At 45.7% G+C, this 26468-nt stretch overlaps 2 protein-coding genes across 8 annotated transcripts in view; one reads left to right on the top strand and one right to left on the bottom strand.

The window, feature by feature from the left end:
• The window catches only part of LOC139755421 (two pore potassium channel protein sup-9-like), an 872258-nt gene that overhangs the window by 454853 nt on the left and 390937 nt on the right, over window positions 1-26468 (top strand). The window lies entirely within an intron of this gene.
• Window positions 1-26468, bottom strand: part of LOC139755420 (uncharacterized) — a 295738-nt gene that overhangs the window by 32790 nt on the left and 236480 nt on the right. For all 6 annotated transcript variants that reach the window (XM_071673707.1, XM_071673709.1, XM_071673711.1 and 3 more), the window contains exon 3: window positions 4195-4495. In XM_071673707.1, the coding sequence (XP_071529808.1) occupies window positions 4195-4393 (199 nt within the window). In that variant the 5' untranslated portion in view covers window positions 4394-4495. The remainder of the gene's footprint in view (window positions 1-4194; window positions 4496-26468) is intronic.

The following is a 26468-nucleotide window of genomic DNA, read 5'->3' as shown; positions in this document are numbered from 1 at the left end:
TTACATCTTCCCTTTAACTTCATACCGTTATTTCTAGCCAGTGTGTTTATCCAACGCGAAGAAATTGTCGTGTTATATGATCCAAATCATCTTTTTGAAAACTTCTCTTAGATCAATGAGTCAGTGTATTTCTCTCATTTTGAGAAAATAGATCGAGAATTTTGAATGATTTCACAAGGTTCACATCTGAGGGGTGGAATTGGTTGTTTTGGTGTTTTTTGCATTCGTTCTAAAGTTTCTTCGTATTTGATGAAGTCTGTTAACCAAGAACTGAACAACGTATTGTAAGTGCAGACTGAATAGAGGGCATTGCAAAGCTTGCGTAGTTCGTTGTATTGTTCATATTTCTGATTGCGAGGCTAACCATTCAGTCTGCTTTATCATATACAAGTGGGGACGGCCTTGTGTATCTCATATGTATCTCCAATTTCTTCTTATAATTCTGATGATGACTTACCGAACATTCTTACATTCGTGTTTAATAACTTTACCATCAAAATGCATTATTTTCTGTCTGTGATGAAGTCCATTTGCCATGTGTCCAACCACAGCACTATCGTCCTTACATACCTCTACAATATGCTTCTTCATACGTATATAACATACTCTTTAAGAACACTCAGTCATCGACCATACTTTCACTGGCATCCTCTCGTTGCTGTGCCGTACCCTCCAAATATACAGTCTCCCGAACATCCTGTCGCAACGATATATTCCCACTTACACCCACCTTTCCCTCACAGGGCTTCTCATCAGTGTTTTCTTACCAACATGTTTTCTCGTTAACATCCACCAGCGACTTTCATCACATAATCCCTTACGGACACTGTCCTCCGAACACGCTTTGTCATTCCCTTTAATCACTATAAAAGGATGGACAATGTTCGTCAAATGTTTCGATCCCTAATTACCTCGACACTCAAGGAACGTCTGAACTCAAGCACAGCAGCGCAAGACACACGCGACGAGGGTGTGTGTGTGTGTGTGTGTGTGTGTGTATTCTGAGGCACTTCGTGCGCCTGCAGGGTACAGTTACTTGTAAGGCCGCCCAGCCTGCACGCGCTGCCACAACCTGTCCCTTGATTAAAACTGTCGTACGCTTCTTCCCCCAGCATAACACAAGTTGAGACTCGCGCGTTAGTTAAGGCAGAATATCACGCGCTTGTTACACAGTAAGAAATAACAACATGGTTGAATAGACTGAAGTGTGATCAATAAGCGTAACGAAGAGTGTGCAAGAGGATGAATAGAGATAAATAACAAGCCTAGGAAGAGGGTGTGTGTGTGTGTGTGTGTGTGTGTGTGTGTGTGTGTCAGCAGGTTAGGGCAGCCGAGGAACGAGACAATCACTTGGGAAAGTCTTTAGCCTGTAGCACACTCGTGGGTTGTCGAACTCAAGTGAGTATATACATACGTTTAGTCCGTCCTCCACCTGCACACATGAGATCATGAGAAACATTCCAGTCACTCATCGATAATTGATAAATGATAATCAAAAATTTCCAAGAAAAACGCGACTTCAGGCTTAACTAGAAGCTAATTACTCGGTAAAGAAAGAATGTAGTTAGTTGGTCATGCACATCACGTCCACTTTGAAGTCAGTCATTAAGTGCCGCTTCTCAAACAACGAAGGAAGCTCACTGGGTGAACTCGTTCTTATATAGGAAGAAGTTTAGATCGCGTAGCGGAGGTTTTAGATATGACTGGGCCATGTTTGTGCTCAAGGGATCATTAGGAGGGTTGTAGGAAACCAGTCAAGCGGGAAAGTCCACAGAGGACAAGTCGACAAGGTAACAGCGAGCCGGTCAAGCGTTCCGGGAGGCTACCAGTAAACCAGTCGACAAGGTAGAAGCGAACCGGTCAAGCGAGGAGGCCATCATAGTACCAGTCGACGATCCTAGTAGCAAACCAGTCATGCGGGGACGCCGCCAGCGTACCAGTCGACCTGCCTTCATTAATCTGTTTACCGCAAATACCCTGGTGATAGCCCTCATGCCGCCGTCTCTCTGACGCATCAGAGTGGCTGCCTCCGCACGAGAAACAGCGCCGCCACATCCACCCATCAACACACGTTTTGTGATGATAATCCTTGATTACTTTGCTAGGAGGAAGTACCCTCCCCTGAGGGTGGTGAATTCCTCCGCACACCAGCGAGTATCCATTTGTTGTTTATGTTTCCATACAAAGGCTCATGGCGTTCTTTACCATCGGTATCATGCATGGCGGGAAATACACCGCCAGTAGTTAACACTCGTAGTAATAACAAAATAGCGCCAGCCATTCACCGGCGAAACGTCTTTTTAATTCGGCTGTGGCCAGGTATGTCAAGTATGATTAATTAACGCGTGGCCTAGAGCCACAGTGTGACAGGCTAGAGTATCTAGGTAAATTCGTCAGTATTGCCAGTCATTACCGAAGGAAATGTAGCCTGTGTCCCTTCGGCTAAGAAATAAGGCCATGGAATTACGTAAGGTTATATGAAAAAAAAAGTTCTTATATAATATCTAACACTGCTCTTCGGTGCATCTTTCGGAACGGCGTACAAAGAAGTACTAATGCTATTCATCCTTAATGTAACGGGCTGCTATTATTCATTTAAGATGGCACGACTGAAGTCGGAAAAATGTTATTCTTGTTTGTGAAATCTGTAACTAATAATATTTAATGCGCATACTCAAAATGATTGATCTTTATGAATGATAGTAATCACCACCAGCCCAGAATTCAGTATACGATATTCTCAACATCCTTAAATCATGCGCTGCTGAGTATCTATCAACCATCCATTATCATCTGTCGGATGATATTTACGACCATTTCACCATTAGTCTTCGTGTCGTGCTAAATAGGATATGAATTGGAAGGTTCCCTCATGGGTAGCGTTGACGTCAATGCATTATAGCCATAATCCCTAGTGGGGGTTGCAGCAGGGGGGCGAGGCACGATCCCACTGAGTTTGCTATCGATCATGTGGCTGGTCTTGAAGATGTGCCGGAGTTGGAGTCACTAGTTGTGGTGAGGGGATGAATACGAGAGGTGCCGAGGTGAGAATCACATGGACGGTGAAAGTACGTAGATGATCGGAACGGGGATGAACAAAAGAGGATAACGATATAGTATGAGAGAATGATTCCGAAAAAGACAAGAGGAGACAGCGTGGTTTGGCTTGTGCGTCAGCCATGCTTTGACTTCTATGGTTTACCAGATCTCTTTGATGGGGTGTCAAGCGATTTATCGGTGAGATTGTTAACGTTATTCTTCTGTCTTGCGGTGAATACGGAGGACCAGAACGTCAAATGGTCTCAAATGGACCAAAATGACTCTTGAGACAAGACACGTATTTCAGGAGTTTATCATATAGACCCCAAGTGGAATTTATGGGATTCGGAACTCCAAGGATCTCGTTCTAAAATCAGAGGATTCTGTAAACTGGAGACTTCAGATTTGTGACCAAGAGATTCTAAAGCTCTCATTCTAAGCCCAGAAGATTTCTAAGGACCTAAGATGACAACCAGAGAGCCGAAGGAGATTCTATAGACCTCAAGTCGAACCCTGAGGCTCCATGGGTCATGTATGGAACTCAAAGGATGCCGGAGGCCTCGCGCTGAATCTCCGGGACTGTGAAAAGTTTATGGTGGCACGCAGATAATGTGGATGGTCTCAGACAAGACCCAGAAAATCCCGCAAGGCATCGCAGTTTTTACGGATGATTTTAGCTGGCGATAATGATTTCCCCCACACTGTATGCAGGACGGATCTTCCATACTGCTAATGGCTGGAGAGCATTCACTGATGCTGGACGAGGTATAGGCTAAGCTGAACCCTAGATCACTGAATGGTGTCAACATTCACTGGTGTCTAGAACAACTTTTAAATGTCGTCCAAAAAAATGTTAAACCACTGTGAATGTTAAACCATGGTGGATATTAAACCACTGTGAATGTTAAACCATTGTTGATATTACACCACTGTGTATGTTAAATCATCATGGATCTTAAACCACTGTGGATGTTAAACCATGGTGGATATCAAACCACCGTGAATGTTAAACCGCTTTGAATGTTAAATCATTGTGGATATCAAACCACTGTGAATATTAAACCACAGTCGGTATCAAACCACTGTGGAAGTTAAACCATTGTCAACCCAGTGACTGTGAAGGTGGCTACAGACCACGCCTTACGTCGGACGTACCTAGGAACCTGGTGTGAGGTAGGGCGGGAGGGGCGGCCGAAGCGGCGTCGCCGCCAGCGGCAGCGGCAGCAGCAGGAGGGGCCAGCTGGTCACGGCGGAGCAGCAGGAGCAGGAGCAGGAGCAGGAGCAGGTGGGCCAGCAGGAGCACCAGCAGGAGAGACACCACCCTCCTTCTGCCCCTGGTGCCCGCCACCCGCATGACGGGGGCGTGGCTATGAGGGGGAGGGGGCGGGGGGTGGGGCTTCTGGCCACTGCTGGGGCGGGCTGGTCAGGCGGCCATCATGGAGGAATCACGTCAGCCCTGCGGGGGATAAATATAATTAAAGAAATTAAAACGTGAGTTCATATAGGAAGAAGAACCAGGGGGTGGGTGTGAGTGTGTACCTCACCCTCCCACACCACACCACCTAAAGAGCAAGATCAAATGATGTGTTGTTGTTCTTGTTTGTGGCGCAGGTGTGTGTGTGTGTGTGTGTGTGTGTGTGTGTGTGTGTGTGTACCTTGAGGCAGAGGCAACACCAAGGACCGTGCACTGCAGACATGGGAGTACACGCAGGAATTGACAGGGGGAGATTTTGGTTAGTTCTGGAAGCATGTGATCTGGGCCCTTGATGCTTTATGTCTATCTATCTATCTATCTATCTCTCTGTCTTTCTATCTATATGTCTATCTATCTGTCTATCTATCTATCTATCAATCTATCAATCTATCTATCTCCATTGCGCGCCTCATCCGTCGTCAGGGGGTGTTACGCTGTGTGGTTTGTGTTCTCGGTGTCTTGGTTTCCCTCTCGAGCGCACTGTGGTACGATTGTTTACCAAGGGATGGGAGGGAGGCCCGGCCAGGAGAGAGTACACTCTTGATACGAGACTATGTGGAACCTGTCGTGTATGATACGTGCTGTCAAATGATGTACGTGTGAGGTAAGGTGGTTATATTGTTTGCTACAGCCCATGTATGTAGGTTCGGGGCAGAAAGAAAAGACAGCTACCTGGGCCAGGGGAGTGAAATCTGATAGCTGCTGAAGTGCTGATCACTGCTCAGTCGTCGCTAACCCAGGTGCGCTAGTGCCGGTAATATACCTCACCCAGGTCGGTAGCCACCCACCACTTACTACTACGACTACTGCTACTACTACTACTATTACTACCACTACTACTACTGCCACTACTACTACCACTACTATTACTACCACCACTGTTACTACCACTGCTACTACTACTACTACTACTACTACTACTATACTTCTACTACCACTGCTACTAATACTACTACTGCCACTAGTACTACCACCACTACAACCACTACTACTACCACCTGCTACTACTACTACTACATCTACTACTACTACTACTACTAGTACTACTACTACCGCTACGGTGAGAAATCTTATTCTTGTATGGAGGAACTATGAAGGGATGAATATTACACAAAAAAGCAAAATATCTACAACAGTTGTTCATTTAGATGTACCTCGGACAGACAAAAGATTGTTTCCGGCATTGCGTCGGGTCTGGGGAATATATTTTTGCCTCTTTCATGGAGATCTAAACCTGGGTCATGTTACGTGGGTCATATGACTCGACAGTTGTCGCTACATCTACCGTAGTATTTTACTGGCAACAACCAGACATATTCTGGTCCCTTCATCCAACGAAATGTTGCTGATTTAGATATACAGTATTCTGGGCCCGTACAGCCATCAGGTTATATTCCAAAACTGGCCCATACACGTTCCTTCAACCCACTGTCGTATATCCCAGCACTGATCCAGGACATACCCTTACCCCTTCGTCCATTGGAAACACAAACACTGACAGACCCAGACCTGTTCAGCTCTCAATGTCTTTCTCTCATTCACAAAATTAGCAACACATTCTCACGCTCAGAATCCAGGGTGGATATCAAGGCTTGAAGTAAAATAGGCGTCAAAAATACTTCTGTTTCACCTTTATATAAAACTCTAAATTGTCGGAGAATCATCTCTTGCTATCTCCCTGGAGGAGCCACAAAGGTCAGTACTTTCAAAATCTCGACCACCATTACAATCATCATCATGAAACAGGGAGTAATTACATCAGGCTTGGGCCCCTCACTATCGTTCGATTCCCATGGAGGGGAATTTGTGATTACTATCATTAATCCACCATATAAATCTACTTGACTATGATAACCTCAGAGATCATTCAGCTGTGACCATCTAATTTCGTATCGTGAAATTGCTTTTGAAGTTGACTCCTCTGTCTCGTGTCGACTTTTTGGGGCGGAGAGGAAGGGGCGTGAGGCTCGGAGGTGTGCGTGTGGTATTGACAAGGAAAGAGGGGGGCGATTTGCACAGTTTGTGGAAATACATTTGATACGTTCATCCTCCTCATTGTAGAACTTCCTAGGCGAGGGAGTGCATTATTAAGTAGAGGATTTGAAGCGACGACCAAACTCGCTACAAATGATTATCCCAAACGAAACAGCTTCCTGTGTGAACGATGAACGTTTGTGTCTTCGTGTGCGTTTTATAGTGTAGGGTGCCGAGGCTAAAACGTTTTTGTACATTTCCATTGTATGAATTAAATGTTTGCGTAGGTTTTCAGTTGGGCTTTCGTATCGTTTGAGGCTGACTGAACTCCACGTAAGGAGAGGGTAAGTTAGGCTCCTTTAGGGAGAGAGGGTCCTCCGTCCGTTGAAAGTGAGAAAGACTAAGGATTGGTTTTTGAAGGTGATTTGATTTAGAGATGGATAGGAGTGTCCCGTCATTATGGAGTAGCATGTTAAGTAGGTAGAATGAATAGCAATGGGCTAAAGACGGGTAGAGGAGCCAGGCATGGAGGAATGAGAATGAGTTAGAGAGGCCCATCTGAATTGGGAGGGGAAGATGAACGGGAGGGTAGAATGGCTAGTCATGAGTAATGAGTGGGTAGAATGGTTAGTGGTTAGAGTGGAAAGAGATGGGAGGATAGCCATCGATTGTTGATTTGACAATCACGTAGGGATTAGAAGGGATAGTGGCCAGTAAAGGATTCATGATTAGGGATAGAGAAGGATTAGAACGATCAGGAATGGAGTACTATGACTGAAGGAGAGTAGGATACTCATGGGATAGAAAATAGTTAAACACCTGCCAGTCTGTCGAAAGAGAAGTGGGAAGAACGGCCACTTGTGGCAGAGTAAAGATCGGAATAGTGTGATTGGCCACTCACATAACAGATGGTGAAGCAGACAGTCGCTGAGGAAATGTATTGAACGCGAGCGGTGTGTCACAGGGGAGCCAATCTCAGATAGATTGGCTGATCTGAGTAGAAATAAACGAGAAAGGTTGGTCATGGAGGATCAGAGATGGGGGAAAGTGTGCCAGTCATGGAGGAGTAGAGATGGAGAAGTGTGACCAGTCGTGGTGGAGTACAGATGGAGGAAAGAGAGACTAGTGATGGACGAGAAGTGATGGAGGAAAGCTATATCCTTCACGAGGGAGGAGAGATGGAGGACGATGGAAATTCATAAAAAGGTAGAGATGGAAGTAAACAAACTGGCCATTCATGGAGGAATAAAGATGGAGGAAAGTGGCTGACATTAGAAGAATAGAGACGGAGACGACTGGCCGTCCATACAGGAGTAGGGATGGGGGAGAATAGCTACTCATACCAGAATGGAGAATGGCCAATCATGGAGGCTTAGTAACGAGATCAAGAGCACCCAACCTTATACGAACAGCGAAATAGGGGCGAGTAACCGACCAGTGGAACAGAAATAAGATGCGAGGAGAGACTGTAGTATCCATTTTCCCCTGCAAGAATCAGGTGCTTAAAGCGCCCATCACGACCAATTTGAGCCCGCCGGCCTGCGCTGCACACGTTAGGCAATGAGGAGTAACGTGTTTTGGGCCATTCGGCTGGCTCCCAACCGGCCATTGTTCTCCTCATATTTTTCCGTTGCCTTCCTGAGGATATAGTGTTAAGCGGAACACAATAGTGGGTCAGATCTATTGTGCTGCGAAGGAGAGAGAGAGAGAGAGAGAGAGAGAGAGAGAGAGAGAGAGAGAGAGAGAGAGAGAGAGAGAGAGAGAGAAGAGTTCTGTGTACAGCAGCAGGCACAAAACGTGAGCGAGAAAGTGAGTAAAGTTATTGTTCATATAATGGTTAAAAAAGAAGATTCATCATATCGAAAATTCACACCACACAGACACAGTGTGGACAGTTGAGAGATAGCACCCCCGCGAGTGGAGGACGCCCTATCCCCTTCACAGATACATAATTGCAAATAGGTAATAATACACACACACACACACACACACACACACACACACACACACAGACATGATAAATAACGTAATAGATTTGGGGCTCCACGAGCGTATAACTCCCTCCCTATACTGTACAAATAGGTAATTACAAATTGGCATTTCCACTCATACGCCAGGTCTACCTTATACAAGCACGCATTCACAAACACACAGACAAATGCAAATACAGACACATACACCAACACCCATCCATCCAAACAGATGTATATTTACACACACATTTTTACAATTACTGACGATGAATTAATACGGGCCCGCCCGGGTGCGGGCCTGTATGGGCTCGAATCCTAGGTGCGGCAGTCGTCCCACAGCCAATCCCTGCTGTTCATCCTTCCTTTTGGGCTACTCTGTAGATGGGTACCTATCTTAGGCTGGGTTTTGTGTGTGTGTGTGTGTGTGTGTGTGTGTGTGTGTGTGTGTGTTTGTCCACGCACAGAAGTAAAGGCATGGTACATATACGTATACCAGTTTAGGAGATGGGGCAACACAAGCAGCTTTCATCCCATAACTCATAAACAACAATCACAACAACAACAACAACAAAACACGAGGGCAACACGTGAGCTAAAGACTAATGATAAGTCGAATTAAGCGTCTCACAAGGGAGGAAGGCCAACCCCAAAGATGGTTTGGAGGAAATTGAAATCAGAGTCAATTAAGCCAAGAGAATTACAGCAGAGGGTATGAACCCGACACACATTAGGAGAGGAAGTCACAGAGAAGGCCAGTGGGGGAGGACTGGAGTGCCGGCTGGGTGGGCAGGGGGTGAAGAACTGCAGGAAGCGCTGGAGAACATTAGGAGCGAGTGGTCGAAGTACAAAGAGGACCTGCTGTTGGTCGACTTGACCGAAGTGGAGATGGATGGGTGATGGGATGGTCTCCCGAGCAACATAACCCGCTCAAAGTATCGCACAGGGAAAAAAAAAAAACTAATGTGGGGAACAGATTGGTCGTGATATCTGGGGGCCTGACTAGAGCAGCGCAGATCAAGTGGTGTAGGGAAGATAAGTTGGTCGAGGGAGAACAGAGGAGCAGCCGTGCTCTTGGAGGTACTGGACACGGAGATCGCTTCAGAGATAGAACCATCAAGGAGGATTGTGCGGGGGGGCGGTGTAAAACCGTGAGAAGGGGTGGGCGAGGCTTGCGCGGCCGGGGGTATGTCGTACCCAGGAGGAATCACTTAGCAGTAGGAGAAGGGGAAGGATAAGACTGGACGACAAGCCCTTGTAACAGCGAGGTCTTGAGCAACGTGCTCCTGAAGACAAAGGCATAGGGGAGGAAGTAGCGGAGAGAGTGAAGATAGTGCGGAAGGAGATCAAGGACGATAGAGGCACCAGAGAGAGAGAGAGAGAGAGAGAGAGAGAGAGAGAGAGAGAGAGAGAGAGAGAGAGAGAGAGAGAGCTGGCATTAGAGCATCAGGAGATACAAGCAGTACAAGGTCTTCACTGAAGATTACTTACGGAAATGCTGAGAGACTCTGAGGAAACGGTGAAAGAAATTAAAATCAAGGACGACGCAAGTGACAGCTTAAGCCAGATGCATCGCAGGCAGAGCTGGGATTGATCTGGCCAGAAAGGAACGGAATTACATACAGGTTTTATTAAGGGAAATGCAATAATGATAATGACGAAAAGGCATTGGGAGGTGTGTGGTACGCGGAAGGCACTCTATTCAGGCATCGTTAGACAAAAGACTGGATGCACACACTGAAAAGAACAGAAGTGATGAGGAAAACAAGAATGAAATCTATACTATACAGAAGTCAAAAGATATCCCTAATCTACCTCATAGGCTTCCACACCTGCAACTTAGCAGCACAGGATCAGTTAGTACGAAAGAGGAATTCCGACAGGAAAGTTAATGAGACAGACGACTGCCCGCGTGTGAAGAGCTGAACGTAAAGTCTCCAAAATGCATCTGCCATTCAGGTCTTCTGACCCCCCCGCTGCCACTTTCCCAGCAGGGGACTGGAGTGGGACCTTGATAAAAACGGCAAAGGACAGGACCTAAGATGACTTGTGAAGGAGATGAACTCGCACAAAAGGCCATTAGGGGAAAATGTTTTAGGAGTTCGCGGGAAGTAGGCTGTGTATGAATAGCCCGGAGGATGGATTTTTTATTACGGAGCTTAATCATCACCGAGTAGGTGGTGGCGAGGATGATCTGGATGGAGAGGAAAGGTTCTTCGACTGGTAAGGATTACTTGGGTGAGAGGAGAGACACCATGGCTTCGGAAATGGGTATTTGGGAAGAATTGGGCCATTGGGTAGGTTGGGCATCTACGATAGAGTGCGGAAACACGTAGAAAACGGGGTGTGGGTGGAATACCCATCTATTCTTGGTCTACCAGAAGGACTTTTTTTTTTTTTTGAGGCTTTTGCTCACAGACGACTGATGGACGGTTCGAAATGTTAGTTACTTCACGGGACGAAGCAGGGGAACAATATCGAGGATGCGATTTCTCTCATCTGGGACAGAGTGACGAGTGGGCTTCCTTAGAAGAATGTTTCGGGACCACGGCTGTCTCGGATGTACGTAAATGACTTGCTAAGAGTGGAATGACATAGTCAAGCACACATCTGCTGATAATGGTGGGACACTGAGGTAAGGTAAGGACTGTTAGAGGGTACAGCATGCTGCCCTGACCTACAAAAACAACAAGTGACCTACAAAAACAACAAGTGACCTACAAAAACAACAAGTGACCTACAAAAACAACAAGTGACCTACAAAAACAAGTGACCTATAAAAACAAGTGACCTATATAAACAAAAAGTGACCTACAAAACAACAAGTGACCTACAAAAACAACAAGTGACCTATAAAAACAAGTGACCTACAAAAACAACAAGTGACCTACAAAAACAACAAGTGACCTACAAAAACAACAAGTGACCTATAAAAACAAGTGACCTACAAAAACAACAAGTGACCTACAAAAACAACAAGTGACCTACAAAAACAACAAGTGACCTACAAAAACAACAAGTAACCTACAAAAACAACAAGTGACCTACAACAACAACAAGTGACCTACAAAAACAAGTGACCTACAAAAACAACAAGTGACCTACAAAAACAACAAGTGACCTATAAAACAACAAGTGACCTATAAAACAACAAGTAACCTACAAAAACAACAAGTGACCTACAAAAACAACAAGTGACCTACAAAAACAACAAGTGACCTACAAAAACAACAAGTGACCTACAAAAACAACAAGTGACCTATAAAACAACAAGTAACCTGCAAACACAACAAGTAACCTACATAAACAACATTTTGTGAAAGAAATTGTTCCTGTAAATGTAAGATGCACAAAGTGAAAAAGGTGGGGACAGATGTGACTTTTGTTTGTCACGTCAGGATGCACATATGACGGAAAGCGCATGTAAAAGGGCCATCGAGTTAATGTAGTGCCCAACCTATCATCAGAACATCACGTTATAACAGTTACGAAAAAGGAGCAATTTACATCCTGGCTATCGTCGAAAATCATGTTTGCTCTTGGCTATCGTGTTATATCCTGGCTATCGTCAAAAATCGTATTTGCCCCTGGCTATCATGCTACATCCTGACTATCGTCAAAAATCGTATTTGCCCCTGGCTATCGTGCTACAACCTGGCTATCGTCGAAAATTGTGCTGGCTCCTGGCTATCGTGCTACAACTTAGCTATCGTCGAAAATTGTGCTAGCTCCTGGCTAACGTCAAAAGTCATTGCATTCTAACCACCGCCAAAACTTGTGTCACATCCTGTCTACCGTCAAGAATCGTTTTATATCTTGGCCACCGTCTAAGATCTTTCTACATCCTGTCTACCGTGAAAATATCATGTTCTCGTGGACGTTAGGTAGATGGACGGGATGTTCAACTAGACCTGCTTAACGTATGTTCGACCCAGATCACAATAGGCATCAACAGCAGAGCCTCCTCATATTAAGAAACACACAGAACCACCACAGAAAAAAAAAAACCTCAACAGAATGCGTGATTAACGTCATCGTGAGAAACATTTGATCCGGAGTAGACGAGAGAAGTCTTTGAACCATCCATAATTGAGCAGGAGAGAGAGAGAGAGAGAGAGAGAGAGAGAGAGAGAGAGAGAGAGAGAGAGAGAGAGAGAGAGAGAGATTTGGGGACTACTTCCAAGTTCCTCAGGGCGTATGACAATGGCAGGCATTTAAAGATCCCTTGACATGGAAAGAAGTTACGGACCTAACCAGATGGCATGACCGTATGCTGGGTAAGGAGTAATACGAGGAGGGATGGACGAAAACTTCATTACAGCAACGGAACAGTAGCGATTTGGCAATAAGCTCCACGTAGAAATAAACGTATATTGATGACACTCCCTTTTTTTGAAAACCAGTTTGATGACTTGGCCAGTGAGCAAGTTCGTCGGAAGCTATGGGGATAGTATGGGTAGAGAACACTGCATGAAAAAGACGACAACGTGTAAGAAAAAAAAAAGATGTGAAAATACGAATGAGCGTATGAAGTGAATGCTGATGGGAATGGGAAATTTTAAAGCCTGCATGATGTAAATATGACACAGACACACACACACACACACACACACACACACACACACACACACACACACACACACACTGAAATATATTCCTCACTCCACAGCCTGGACTGTGGAGTTGAGGTACGAGGTGTGGGATACCCGTGTCCTGCGGTAAAGCGGCGGCGGCGGTAGTGGTAGTGGTGGATGAGGGCAGTGAGGGAGGGTGTCAGGGGCAGGCAGTGGCGGAGGAGTTTACGAGAGGCAACAAGATTTCTAGCGTTGTGCGCATAGCGGGGCCGGGAGGGTCGGGTGTTGGGAGACGGGGCTACCTCCTGCGGCTGGACGAGGCAAGACGGGATGATGGCGGCGCCGTGGTGAGAGAGAGAGAGAGAGAGAGAGAGAGAGAGAGAGAGAGAGAGAGAGAGAGAGAGAGAGAGAGATAAGACGGCGACCAGCAAGACAAACTGGTGTCTTGAGGGAGGAATCCAATAGGAAAATTGGGCGTTGAAATGTCTTGTATAGTTCTGTGATACCGTCTCTCTCTCTCTCTCTCTCTCTCTCTCTCTCTCTCTCTCTCTCTCTCTCTCTCTCTCTCTCTCCGTCGTAGGTTCGCCGGCGTTCGAGCAGCATCGTCATCTCGGAGAGATCTCGTCTGGATCTCTCTCTCTCTCGAGCAACTTCCTTCATGGATATAATAAGACTTCTGCCGGGCCAGACTGCCATTGCGTACCTGGATCGGCGGTTGATTGGCGGAAGCCGCGCGTTGCACTGGCGTCAAACGAGATCACGTGACTGCAGGATACTAATGGAAACCTCTGGATGGACTTTGACGTAACTTAACGGCATTTGACGTCATGACATTTTTTTTTTTGGGGGGGGGGGGATATTTCGTCAACCGCGAACGGCGATAAGAAGACCTGCGTTATTAATGAGATCAGCTGGCAAACCGCCCCTCCGCTAAGGTGGAACTAGGGTCTTGTCAGCTAGAACAGCATACTGTCTACTACTACTACTATTACTACTACTACTACTACTACTACTACTACTACTACTACTACTATTAATGATTATGGTCATTATTACTATTATTATCATTATCATTATTGTTTTTATTATTATCATTATCATTATTATTATTACTATTATTATTATATTAACTATTATTATTATTATTGTTATTATTATTATTATTATTATTATTATTATTATTATTATTATTATCATTATTATTATTATCATTATCATTATTATTATTATTACTATTATTATTATTATTATATTAACTATTATTATTAATATATCAACTATTATTATTATTATTGTTATTATGATTATTATTATTATCATTATTATTATTATTATCATTATTATTATTATTATTATTATTATTATTATCATTATTATTATTATTATCATTATTATTATTATTATTATTATTATTATTATTATTATTATTATCATTATTATTATTATCATTACTATTATTATTATTATTATTATTACCATTCTTATTATTATTATTAGTTTCACTATCGTTATCACCATCACCTTCACGACCATCGCCTTCACCATCTCCGTCACCATCACCATCAATATCTTCATCACCATCACCACCATCATCATCACCACCACAGTCCCCACCATCACCATCACCTTTTCCACCTACCTTTAACAACGCATCCAGCACCAGCATCACCGCTACGGTTCCTCCCACTACCCTTCTCCAACACCAGCACCACCATCATCACCACCACTTCCCCCAACCCTCCTCCAACACCATCCACAACACCACAATCACTCCCACATACCCTTCTCCATCACCACCTATATTAACACCACCCTCTTTTCCATTACCCTCCACCAACACCAGCTCCAACGCCTACTCCATCACAGTCACTCCAACAACACCTCCTCCATCACCACCCACCACACCTACGACTCCCGCCTCTCTCCTTGTTGGCTGGAACCCATGAAACAAATTAGTGTTGCTCTGGTGGACCCATGCAAGTGGAAAATTACCGCGAGCTCAAAGGAACGTTTTCTGACTAGCAAAATTTTTTTAAGTTTTTATTCACGTTGGCTGGCGCCGCCCGTCGAGAATATATATATATATAAAAAAATGCAAATTTCCCGTATTTACTGCTTCTGCTTGGCTTCCTGATTAGAAGAGTTTGACCACCAGGAGGAACGTGGCCACAAGAGATTACAGGAAAGATAAATCCACACGAGAAAAACAAAAACAAAGAAAACTAGAGAATTATTACGGGGGACTTAATGATATTCATCTATGGCTCGAAAATTTCAGTCTCTTGTGTGTTTAGAGATGTACAGAAAAAATTGAGATGCTCTATAAAAATCCAAACAGCCATTAAAAATCATCTTTGTTCGTAATTTAATTTCAAGTGGTTCATTAAAGTTTTGGAGTGTTGATATATATATATATATATATATATATATATATATATATATATATATATATATATATATTTATATATATATATATATATATATATATATATATATATATATATATATATATATATATATATATATATATATATAAATATATATATATATATATATATATATATATATATATATATATTTTTTTTTTTTTTTTTTTTTTTTGCTTTGTCGCTGTCTTCCGCGTTTGCGAGGCAGCGCAAGGAAACAGACGAAAGAAATGGCCCAACCCACCCCCATACACATGTATATACATACGTCCACACACGCAAATATACATACCTACACAGCTTTCCATGGTTTACCCCAGACGCCTCACACGCCCGATCCAACCCACCGACAGCACGTCAACCCCGGTATACCACATCGCTCCAATTCACTCTATTCCTTGCCCTCCTTTCACCCTCCTGCATGTTCAGGCCCCGATCACACAAAATCTTTTTCACTCCATCTTTCCACGTCCAATTTGGTCTCCCTCTTCTCCTCGTTCCCTCCACCTCCGACACATATATCCTCTTGGTCAATCTTTCCTCACTCATTCTCTCCATGTGCCCAAACCATTTCAAAACACCCTCTTCTGCTCTCTCAACCACGCTCTTTTTATTTCCACACATCTCTCTTACCCTTACGTTACTTACTCGATCAAACCACCTCACACCACACATTGTCCTCAAACATCTCATTTCCAGCACATCCATCCTCCTGCGCACAACTCTATCCATAGCCCACGCCTCGCAACCATACAACATTGTTGGAACCACTATTCCTTCAAACATACCCATTTTTGCTTTCCGAGATAATGTTCTCGACTTCCACACATTCTTCAAGGCTCCCAGAATTTTCGCCCCCTCCCCCACCCTATGATCCACTTCCGCTTCCATGGTTCCATCCGCTGCCAGATCCACTCCCAGATATCTAAAACACTTCACTTCCTCCAGTTTTTCTCCATTCAAACTCACCTCCCAATTGACTTGACCCTCAACCCTACTGTACCTAATAACCTTGCTCTTATTCACATTTACTCTTAACTTTCTTCTTTCACACACTTTACCAAACTCAGTCACCAGCTTCTGCAGTTTCTCACATGAATCAGCCACCAGCGCTGTATCATCAGCGAACAACAACTGACTCACTTCCCAAGCTCTCTCATCCACAACAGACTTCATACTTGCCCCTCTTTCCAAAACTCTTGCATTCACCTCCCTAACAACCCCATCCATAAACAAATTAAACAACCATGGAGACATCACACACCCCTGCCGCAAACCTACATTCACTGAGAACCAATCACTTTCCTCTCTTCCTACACGTACACATGCCTTACATCCTCGATAAAAACTTTTCACTGCTTCTAACAACTTGCCTTCCATACCATATATTCTTAATACCTTCCACAGAGCATCTCTATCAACTCTATCATATGCCTTCTCCAGATCCATAAATGCTACATACAAATCCATTTGCTTCTCTAAGTATTTCTCACATACATTCTTCAAAGCAAACACCTGATCCACACATCCTCTACCACTTCTGAAACCACACTGCTCTTCCCCAATCTGATGCTCTGTACATGCCTTCACCCTCTCAATCAATACCCTCCCATATAATTTACCAGGAATACTCAACAAACTTATACCTCTGTAATTTGAGCACTCACTCTTATCCCCTTTGCCTTTGTACAATGGCACTATGCACGCATTCCGCCAATCCTCAGGCACCTCACCATTACATTAAATAACCTTACCAACCAGTCAACAATACAGTCACCCCCTTTTTTAATAAATTCCACTGCAATACCATCCAAACCTGCTGCCTTGCCGGCTTTCATCTTCCGCAAAGCTTTAACTACCTCTTCTCTGTTTACCAAATCATATGTATATATATATATATATATATATATATATATATATATATATATATATATATATATACATATATCCTACAACCTCTATCTAAGAAAGAGTCCTGGTGTTACACAGGATCTCTTTCAAAAGACCTCTGCATCCTAAGGCTACATCCAGCAGCAGAGAAATGTGGACTTCTTTGGTGTGAGTTCTTTGATGCGACTGTGCTCCTAGTGATATAGGCTCACCACGCGCGCGCACACACACACACACACACACACACACACACACACACACACACACACACACACACACACATATTTAAACATGCAATGTGTCAATATGTATATATATGTATGTGTGTGTAAGCGGTATAGGTTAGCTACACTAATGACATCAACAATCTAATTATTTGACTTTAGTCTTTAAATTGAATAAAACTCATGTCCGTTTGAAGCAGAGAAATTCTTTTCCCTTCATATCTAGTTCAGAGCGGTTGACAATCTCTCTGTGTATCATAACACTATTACCAAAGTAACTGTACAAAAATATCATCGACTATATTTTTTTTCTTTGTGAGTTTACACCACGTACTGAAACCTTGGATACTTTGCACGTGAAATGGAATCGAGCCTGTGAATTCGTGTGTGCGTGCACGCAGATCACACGCAAGTGCTCAGACACGCCTCCTGGATTCCTATACCGCGCCTGCGCGACACCCACAACCCACAACCTTTACCCCCCACCCCCACCCCCACCCCTTTGTGTAAATCCATTGCCAGACCTCAGAAGCAAGCAAGGGTCTGATCAGAAGTTAGATTGGCGCGACCACCCTGCCTGGCCTGCTGTCAGTGCTGGGTGATGGAGCCTGTCTGCTCAGATGTCAGTGCTGGGTGATGGGGCCTGTCTGCTCAGATGTCAGTGCTGGGTGATGGAGCCTGTCCGCTCAGATGTCAGTGCTGGGTGATGGAGCCTGTCTGCTCAGGTGTCAGTGCTGGGTGATGGGGCCTGTCTGCTCAGGTGTCAGTGCTGGGTGATGGAGCCTGTCTGCTCAGATGTCAGTGCTGGGTGATGGGGCCTGTCTGCTCAGGTGTCGGTGCTGAGTGCTGGGTGATGGGGCCTGTCTGCTCAGGTGTCAGTGCTGGGTGCTGGGGCCTGTCTGCTCAGGTGTCAGTGCTGGGTGCTGGGGCCTGTCTGTTCAGGTGTCAGTGCTGGGTGCTGGGGCCTGTCTGTTCAGGTGTCAGTGCTGAGTGTTGAGGCCTGTTTGTTCAGCTTTCAGTGATGGGTTTTGGGTCCTGCCTAGCCAGCTGTCAGTGCTGGATGCTAGATGTTGAGGCCTGTCTGTTTAGCTATCAGCTCTCGGTGCTTAGGAACTCTGTCTAGCCAGCAGTCAGTGCTGGGTGCTGAGACCACCTACCACGTCAGCTGTCAGTGCTGGGTGCTGAGACCACCTGCCAGGTCAGCTGTCAGTGCTGGGTGCTGAGACCACCTACAAGGTCAGCTGTCAGCGCTGGGTGCTGGAGGGGCCTGACCTGCTAGCTGTCAGTGGTGGGTGCCGAGATCACCTGCCAGGTCAGCTGTCAGTGCTGGGTGCTGAGATCACCTACCAGGTCAGCTGTCAGCGCTGGGTGCTGGAGGAGCCTGACTGGTCAGCTGTCAGTGCTTAGGGCCTAGACCTTTCCAGCAGGCTGTCGTGCTGTGCCGGTGGCTCTACCTGGCCAGCTGCTGTTAGAGCTGGGTGTTGGGGGAGAGCAAGCCAAGCCCATCTTAACATAAACAAGACCAAAGCTGCTGCAGAAGTTTGAGATATCCCATTTTCTTTTTGTGTGTCGTAATACGAACATGGATTGTGTGTGTGTGTGTGTGTGTGTGTGTGTGTGTGTGTGTGTGTGTGTGTGTGTGTGTGACAAGAAAAGTATAAGTTCTGAGATAAAAGGAGTAAGCGGAACAAGAACATGGAAGGGGGGGGGGGCAGATAGCGGGTATGCACAGCTGAGAGACAAGGCTTTGGTTATAGGACAATAAGGAGGATGCTGGGACACCGGACTGGACCATAGAAGACTCGCAGGGTGGAGAGGATGATAAGATTGTCAAATGAGCTGAAGGAAGAAAAGGATCCTCGGGAAGCGACGAGTGTGGACGATTAGGTAGGATGGAACGGTCGCACAGCGTTGGTAAAGGAAGCAAGGAAAGCAAGTGCGGAGCCCTCAAACAGGGCCAAGAGATCAGATGTTGGATGACATTTGGGTTCAGGAGACACTCAGAATTCGCAAGTTGATGGAGTGATGGTGTAACCAAGTTGATAGAGTGATGGTAGACCCAAGTTAATAGAGTGATGGTAGACCCAAGTTAAGAGAGTGATGGTAGATCCAAGTTAAGAGAGTGATGGTAGAACCAAGTTAAGAGAGTGATGGTAGACCCAAGTTAAGAGAGTGATGGTAGAACCAAGTTAAGAGAGTGATGGTAGACCCAAGTTAAGAGAGTGATGGTAGATCCAAGTTAAGAGAGTGATGGTAGACCCAAGTTAAGAGAGTGATGGTAGACCCAAGGTAGAACCAAGTTAACTTAATGATGGTAGAACCAAGTTAAGAGTGAAACAAGAGGGAGAAAGATGCAAACGAATGACGTACCTGAGTTGGAGGAGGACCACATTTCTGTAGAAATAGGGGTGGGTGGAGGAGAGTAAGTGACAAAGCTGTTAGAAAAAGATACAGCCATTCCTAACAATCAGTGGACCAGGTAGTTACGGTCTTAGTGACTGTGACAAAAGAAGAATAGGATGCTAACGTGACGTCGTGAGGGGAAGAGCTGTAGAGGTTACTGTGAGAGCGAGGTATCATAACCGAGTGAGCTTCATTCGAGGCATGGCAACAACGTATGACAGAGTGACAAATTCAGCAGAGTATGAACAAATGAAAGACCGAGAAAAGAAAGTGGAAAGAAATCTATAAAAAAAGATCGAAAAATGTTGGAAAAGATTAGCAGAGGAAGCAAGGAAACCCGATGACAAACTATTCATAACATGATGGAGTTGTGGTGCGACCGATAGCGAGGAGGCAAGACTTCTGAAAGTGGTACGCGCAGTGTAGATTAATCATCAGAGGCGGACGACGAGGAACGGGAGATCAGAGGCAGCATGTGAGGAAGAATCGATCGAGAGGTTATAACATTGTTGTTGTTGTTGTTGTTTGAGATTAAATCTCCCTACAACTCAGGAGGTGCGGGCCCTATGCTCTAGGGCGGCCCCGTCGGTGGTGAGGGACCTAAGCACTAGTAGGCCTAGGGGGTTGGGCTTGTTATCCCACCCGGCCCTCACAAGAGAGCCAGGCTCCTTCTGTGTTGTAAGAATTGTTGAGATAAATTTTTCGACTAATACCCACGTTTAGTAACAGCAATAACGGCGTATTACTTGACCACCATCGGTGGTGTAGTGGTACGTTGACCGCCTTCTCTTCTCGGTCGCCTGGTTTCGACTCTCGGGCGCACAATGGTAAAGTTGTTTAGAATGATTTACATGTGAAAATCACATGTTGTGATCTATAATCATGTATACATTATCTCCTTATAAATCTACCTGGAACTATACATGAGCGTATTTTCGTAGCATTTCTCCTACCAAGAAAATACCAACACTATAGACAGCGGTGCAGCCAGTACCTGCCTCCACCCGCAAGCAGCGTCCTCACCCAACCCTCATCGCTGGTGTCGGCAGCGTTCTTTCCCAACCCTCACCGCTGGTGTCGGCAGCGTTCTTACCCAACCCTCACCGCCTGGTGTCGGCAGCGGCTGCACCCAACCCTCACTGCTGGTGTCGACAGCGTCCTCACCCAACCCTCACCGCTGGTGTCGGCAGCGTCCTCACCCAACCCTCACCGCTGGTGTCGGCAGCGTCCTCACCCAACCCTCACCGCCTGGTGTCGGCAGCGGCTGCACCCAACCCTCACCGCTGGTGTCGGCAGCGTTCTCACTCGCTGGTGTCGGCGGCAGCTGTTATCAGTATATGGGAACAAAAAGCCATGGAAGAACCATTAAGTAACTTTATGTAATTATATGATCCCACTGTGCAGCAGTTAATTCCCTCTCATAAATCCTTGCCATAATGTCTATTCATTATACGTGCTCGTAACTCGAGCGTATAATGAGCAGGACAAGCATTATACCTCGCTGTACCTAGCGAGTTCCTCTCCACCCTCAGTTTCGGCCCTCACCAGCAGGTATGGTGACTGGCCTCTCTACCTGCCCCAGCTGCGGCGCTCCTCTCACGGGCGCCGCCACATCACCTCACATCCATCTGGACCACCACCCTCACAACACCCACATCTCCACGAGCGTCACATCTCCTCACATCCGTCTCTACAACTCTCGCCTCACCCACGGCTCCTCCCTCCTCTTCCTTCTCCTCCTCCTCGCGCCGGCAGGAATACTATCATGACACTGGACAGGACATACACACACACACACACACGCACACACACACACACACACACACACACACACACACACACACACACACACACGGTGGGTTTAACTGGACGAAAATTGTTGAGGATCCGAGGCATGGCAGAGCTGGTCGAGTCAAGCTCCTGCCTGCTCTTATCAGGTGGCATAAAATCTAAATAAGGTTCTACTCCTCCTCCCTACAGCAGCTATAAAAAACGGTGATGGGGATAGGGCATGACGGGTGTGTGTGTGTGTGTGGGGGGGGGGGGGACAGGGGAAGGGGAGAGGTTAGTAAAGCGAAAATGGATAGGATTATGAGAGAGAGAGAGAGAGAGAGAGAGAGAGAGAGAGAGAGAGAGAGAGAGAGAGAGAGAGAGAGAGAGAGAGTGGAAGGGATGGAATAGGTTGGTTGTAGAAGGATGGAGGGGGTTAAGAGAAAGAAAAGGTGTTGGGGAAGGATATAGAGAGAAGGAGGGAGGATAAGGTGGAAGAAGAAGGAGTAAGACGAAGATGGGGTTTGAGATGGAGAAGTGAGGCCACTTGAAGAAAGAGAAGGGTAACTCGAGGATAGAGGAGGAAGAGGAATACGGAAAAGGAGAGAGACGAGGAGAGTGAGTAACAGGAATTGAGTGGGATGGAGAGAGGGAGAAGGGTGTAGAGGGAAGGAACGAAGGGAGGAATAGAAGAGGAAACTGTTGGAAGGAATAGGATGGGTGAGGAAGCAGTAAAGTGGGGAGGAACGTGAGGTATGAAGATGTGGCGGTGGGGGAGAAAGGAGGAGGAGGGGGAAGGTGGGGGAGATTAGCATGGGAGTAAGGGTGGATGGGGATTATATGATATGAGAGAAGGGGAGTTGCCGGCACATCTAGAGTTGCCGGCACATCATTTTCTCCCAGGATGTACTTATCGATGATGTCTGGCTCTTGTAGACAAGCAGGTCGGTTGGCCAGGCCAGGCAACACGGCCCTCATATACAACCTCACTGGACTGCCTCACTAAACTCATCCTGTGTTAATCATCAGTACATCATAGCCACGGTTACGTGGACATGTCATGGTAAAATAACGGACTCCAAAGACCGATAACTAAATACAGTTTTATGAGACGACTAAAAAGTTGTTAGATTCTTCTTCCTTTTTTTTCTTTCTTTTTTTCTTTTTTAATTTTACGAGTTTTGATATGCATCATCAACACCACCACAGCTGCTGCTGCTCCCCCTCCTGCTGTTCAAGCTGGAGCTGTGTAAGGTCTTTTGATATATAAGCTGCTGCTGCTGCTGCTGCTGTTCAAGCTGGAGCTGTGTCAGCTGCTGTGGTGTACGAGCTGCTGCTGCTGCTGCTGCTGCCACCGTCCAAGTCGAAAAACTGTTCAAGCTGACGCACACGACTTCCTGTTGTTAGCCGACGGCTGGGAGTCAACCTGGCATACCACAGGCTTGATGATACGGTCCAGTGCCTTCACACAGAGAGAGAGAGAGAGAGAGAGAGAGAGAGAGAGAGAGAGAGAGAGAGGGAGAGAGAGAGAGAGAGAGAGAGAGAGAGAGAGAGAGAGAGAGAGAGGGTAAATGGGGGGGACACGGTGAGAATCCACAGTTTCATTTGACTACATGAAACCGTTCGATGTCGTATACGTTTAAATATCACACACACAGACAGACAGACACACACACACACACCCACACACACACACACACACACACACACATACACACCCACACACACACACACACACACACACACACCCACACACATACACACACACAAAAAAAAAAGCTTAGCTGCCTCTTATCATAGTGGGAGTGGAGGCGACCCGAAAAAATGTCACTGATGGTCCACGAGAACTTTATCTCAAGAGTTGAAGGATCTCTTAAAAAGGATTGAGTTAGTTTACTGACTTGGGACGATATATCATATGCTGACTCCTCCATAATCACGCCACACCTTACATGCGGGGAAAATGGAGAGGGGAAAAATGAGGGAAAAAGAGAAGAAGGTTAAAGAGAGTTGGGACGTTGCTTGCTTAAGGTAATGGTGTTGGTGGTGAAGCTGGTCATGTTATGTTTACATGTTTACGAGGGAGTGCCACGTCTTATATCTTCGGGAGCAGCTGAGGAGAGAGAGAGAGAGAGAGGGAGGGGGTCTCGATCTGGTGCCTGCTACGAAGCCAGCCAGCCAGCCAGCCAGCCAGCCAGCCACCTGTTGGTTCCTGACGTCACAGCGGTCGCATGTCCATGCTTCCATGACGTCATGACAGCCAACCTGCACCTGTGATGTCATAGCGCCACGGCATTCGCACACCTTCATTACGTCACAGCGGCCCTACATACCTGTATACGTGACGTCACGGCAACCACACCCACCAATGTTCTCATTACGTCACGGTAGCCACACCCACCAATGTTTTCATTACGTCACGGCAACCACACCCACCTATGTACTCATTACGTCACGGCAACCACACCCACCTATGTACTCATTACGTCACGGCAACCACACCCACCTATGTACTCATTACGTCACAGCAACCATACCCACCAATGCACTCATTACGTCACGGCAACCATACCCACCTATGTTCTCATTACGTCACAGCAACCATACCCACCAATGTACTCATTACGTCACGGCAACCATACCCACCTATGTTCTCATTACGTCACGGTAGCCACACTTACGTTTTCTTGACGTCACGTCAAATGCACCCCCCCCCCACCCCTTCCCCCTCCCCCGAGGGTTTTCATGACGTCCCGTTGACCACACTGGCACGTCACATGGCCCAGCCACACTCGCATGATTCGGTGACGTAATGACAGAGGCGTCTGCATGCTCTTGTTGAGCATACCAGACGTTTTGATGACGCACATGTCCCGATGACGTCACGATCCGGCAGCTGTATATGCTCACATTGATGACGTCACGACGGCTGCCCATGTTCACGCTACGTAACCACACACTCATAAGGTCTGGTCATGACAGCTGCACGTATGGTCATGACCTCAAGACACCTGCACTACACCTGTTTGATGACGTTTTTGGCAGCCACATGTACTCGTGCATCACACACACACACACACACGTCTTATGATGGTCTGGGTGGCACGCGGGCTTCTGTTGACCCCGTCACCACTGGAAAAACATGGATGTTTGACGTCATGGCTGATCCACACCTATGGCTTGGCGTTGTAACACCAGACCCACATACACACACACACACACACACACACACGCACGCACCAAATTCATGACGTCATGGCAGCCACAAGTAATTTTTACACACACACACACACACACACACACACACCACACACACACACACACACACCTGGCATTTGTGTGTGTGTGTGTGTGTATGTGTAAACACATGGGAGTAAAGACATGGTATCATAATAGCTAAGAGACGAGGTAACACGAGTATGAAACTTTCTCCCCATAACACACAGTTAATTATCTCTGACACACACACACACACACACACACACACACACACACACACACACACACACCTGTTGCCAGAGTCCCACATTAGGAGAGAAACTGTCTGTTGGCAAATATCAGAATAACAATCAAGTGAGGTTTAAGGCTAAGTTGATCATTTAGCATGCTGGTCACATCCAACGTAAGGCCACAACTAGAATATACTTCTCAAGTTTGGTCACCGCACCTCACGAAACATAAGAGCTAATAGAGGAGGAGAAGAGGAGGGCAACAATGATGGTACAAGAATTAAGAGAGATGAGTTACAAGGAAAAACTAGAAGCCTTAAAGTGTCATAACATAGAAGAGAGAAGAGTGAGGGGTGACCTGATCATAACCTTTCAGTTTTTATAACAGATCAATGACGCAGACAATGAAGAATTCTGCGAAAGGAAGAGAGTAGAGTGAGGGGTGACCTGATCATAACCTTTCAGTTTTTGCAAGAGATCAATGACGCAGACAATGAAGAATTCTGCGAAAGATGTAAGGATAAGAAAAGATTAAGATATACATAAGTTTAAGCAAGAAACTTGTTGCAAATGAAATAGAGATGTTCTCTTATAACATAAGTGGATGAAGGTAATACACTCAGTGAAGACATGACAGATGCAGAGAGCATGCAGGGGTTTCAAATGTTGTATGGCAGGAGAGAATGTTCAAGAGATGGAGGCCCCACGAGTGTAAAACTCCCTCTCCCAACAATACAATTACAAGCGTCTAATATCCAAGACGATAGATACAGCAGCTGCAAACACCGTACTTATGACATCACGGCAGCTGTAAGCGTCATACTTATGACGTCATGACAGTCGCGCGCACGTAAACACACACACACACACACACACACACACACACTCAGTGTTTTACTGACAGCGTTATAGTGACAGACATGTTTATATTTGATTGTTTTTTTCTTTTTGTTACATAACGGAAGTCGCAGAGTCTGCTATTCTGGTTAGGTTAGGTAAAATATAATGATGAATATGATGAGAAATTGGCACTGGTGTGGTGGAGTTTGTCTCAATATAGTAACAAATATGATGAGGGACTGATGAAAGGATTTGGTTCAATATGATGATGAATGTGATGAACTGTTTCTGGCATACAGAGGACCTTGGCTCAATATGGTGACGTATGTGATGATGAACTAGTTCTGGCGAGGAAGTATTTGCCTCCTCGCGTTTAAGATTCGCCTCACTTGCCTCGTGCCCTCGAGGGTGGTAGTTTGATTAATTTTTCAGCGA

Source organism: Panulirus ornatus, chromosome 19 (assembly GCF_036320965.1).
Source record: "Panulirus ornatus isolate Po-2019 chromosome 19, ASM3632096v1, whole genome shotgun sequence".
Classification (NCBI taxonomy): Eukaryota; Metazoa; Arthropoda; class Malacostraca; order Decapoda; family Palinuridae; genus Panulirus; species Panulirus ornatus.
The sequence above is the reverse complement of the archived record's forward strand: the minus strand, read 5'-3'. Positions and strand labels throughout refer to the sequence as shown.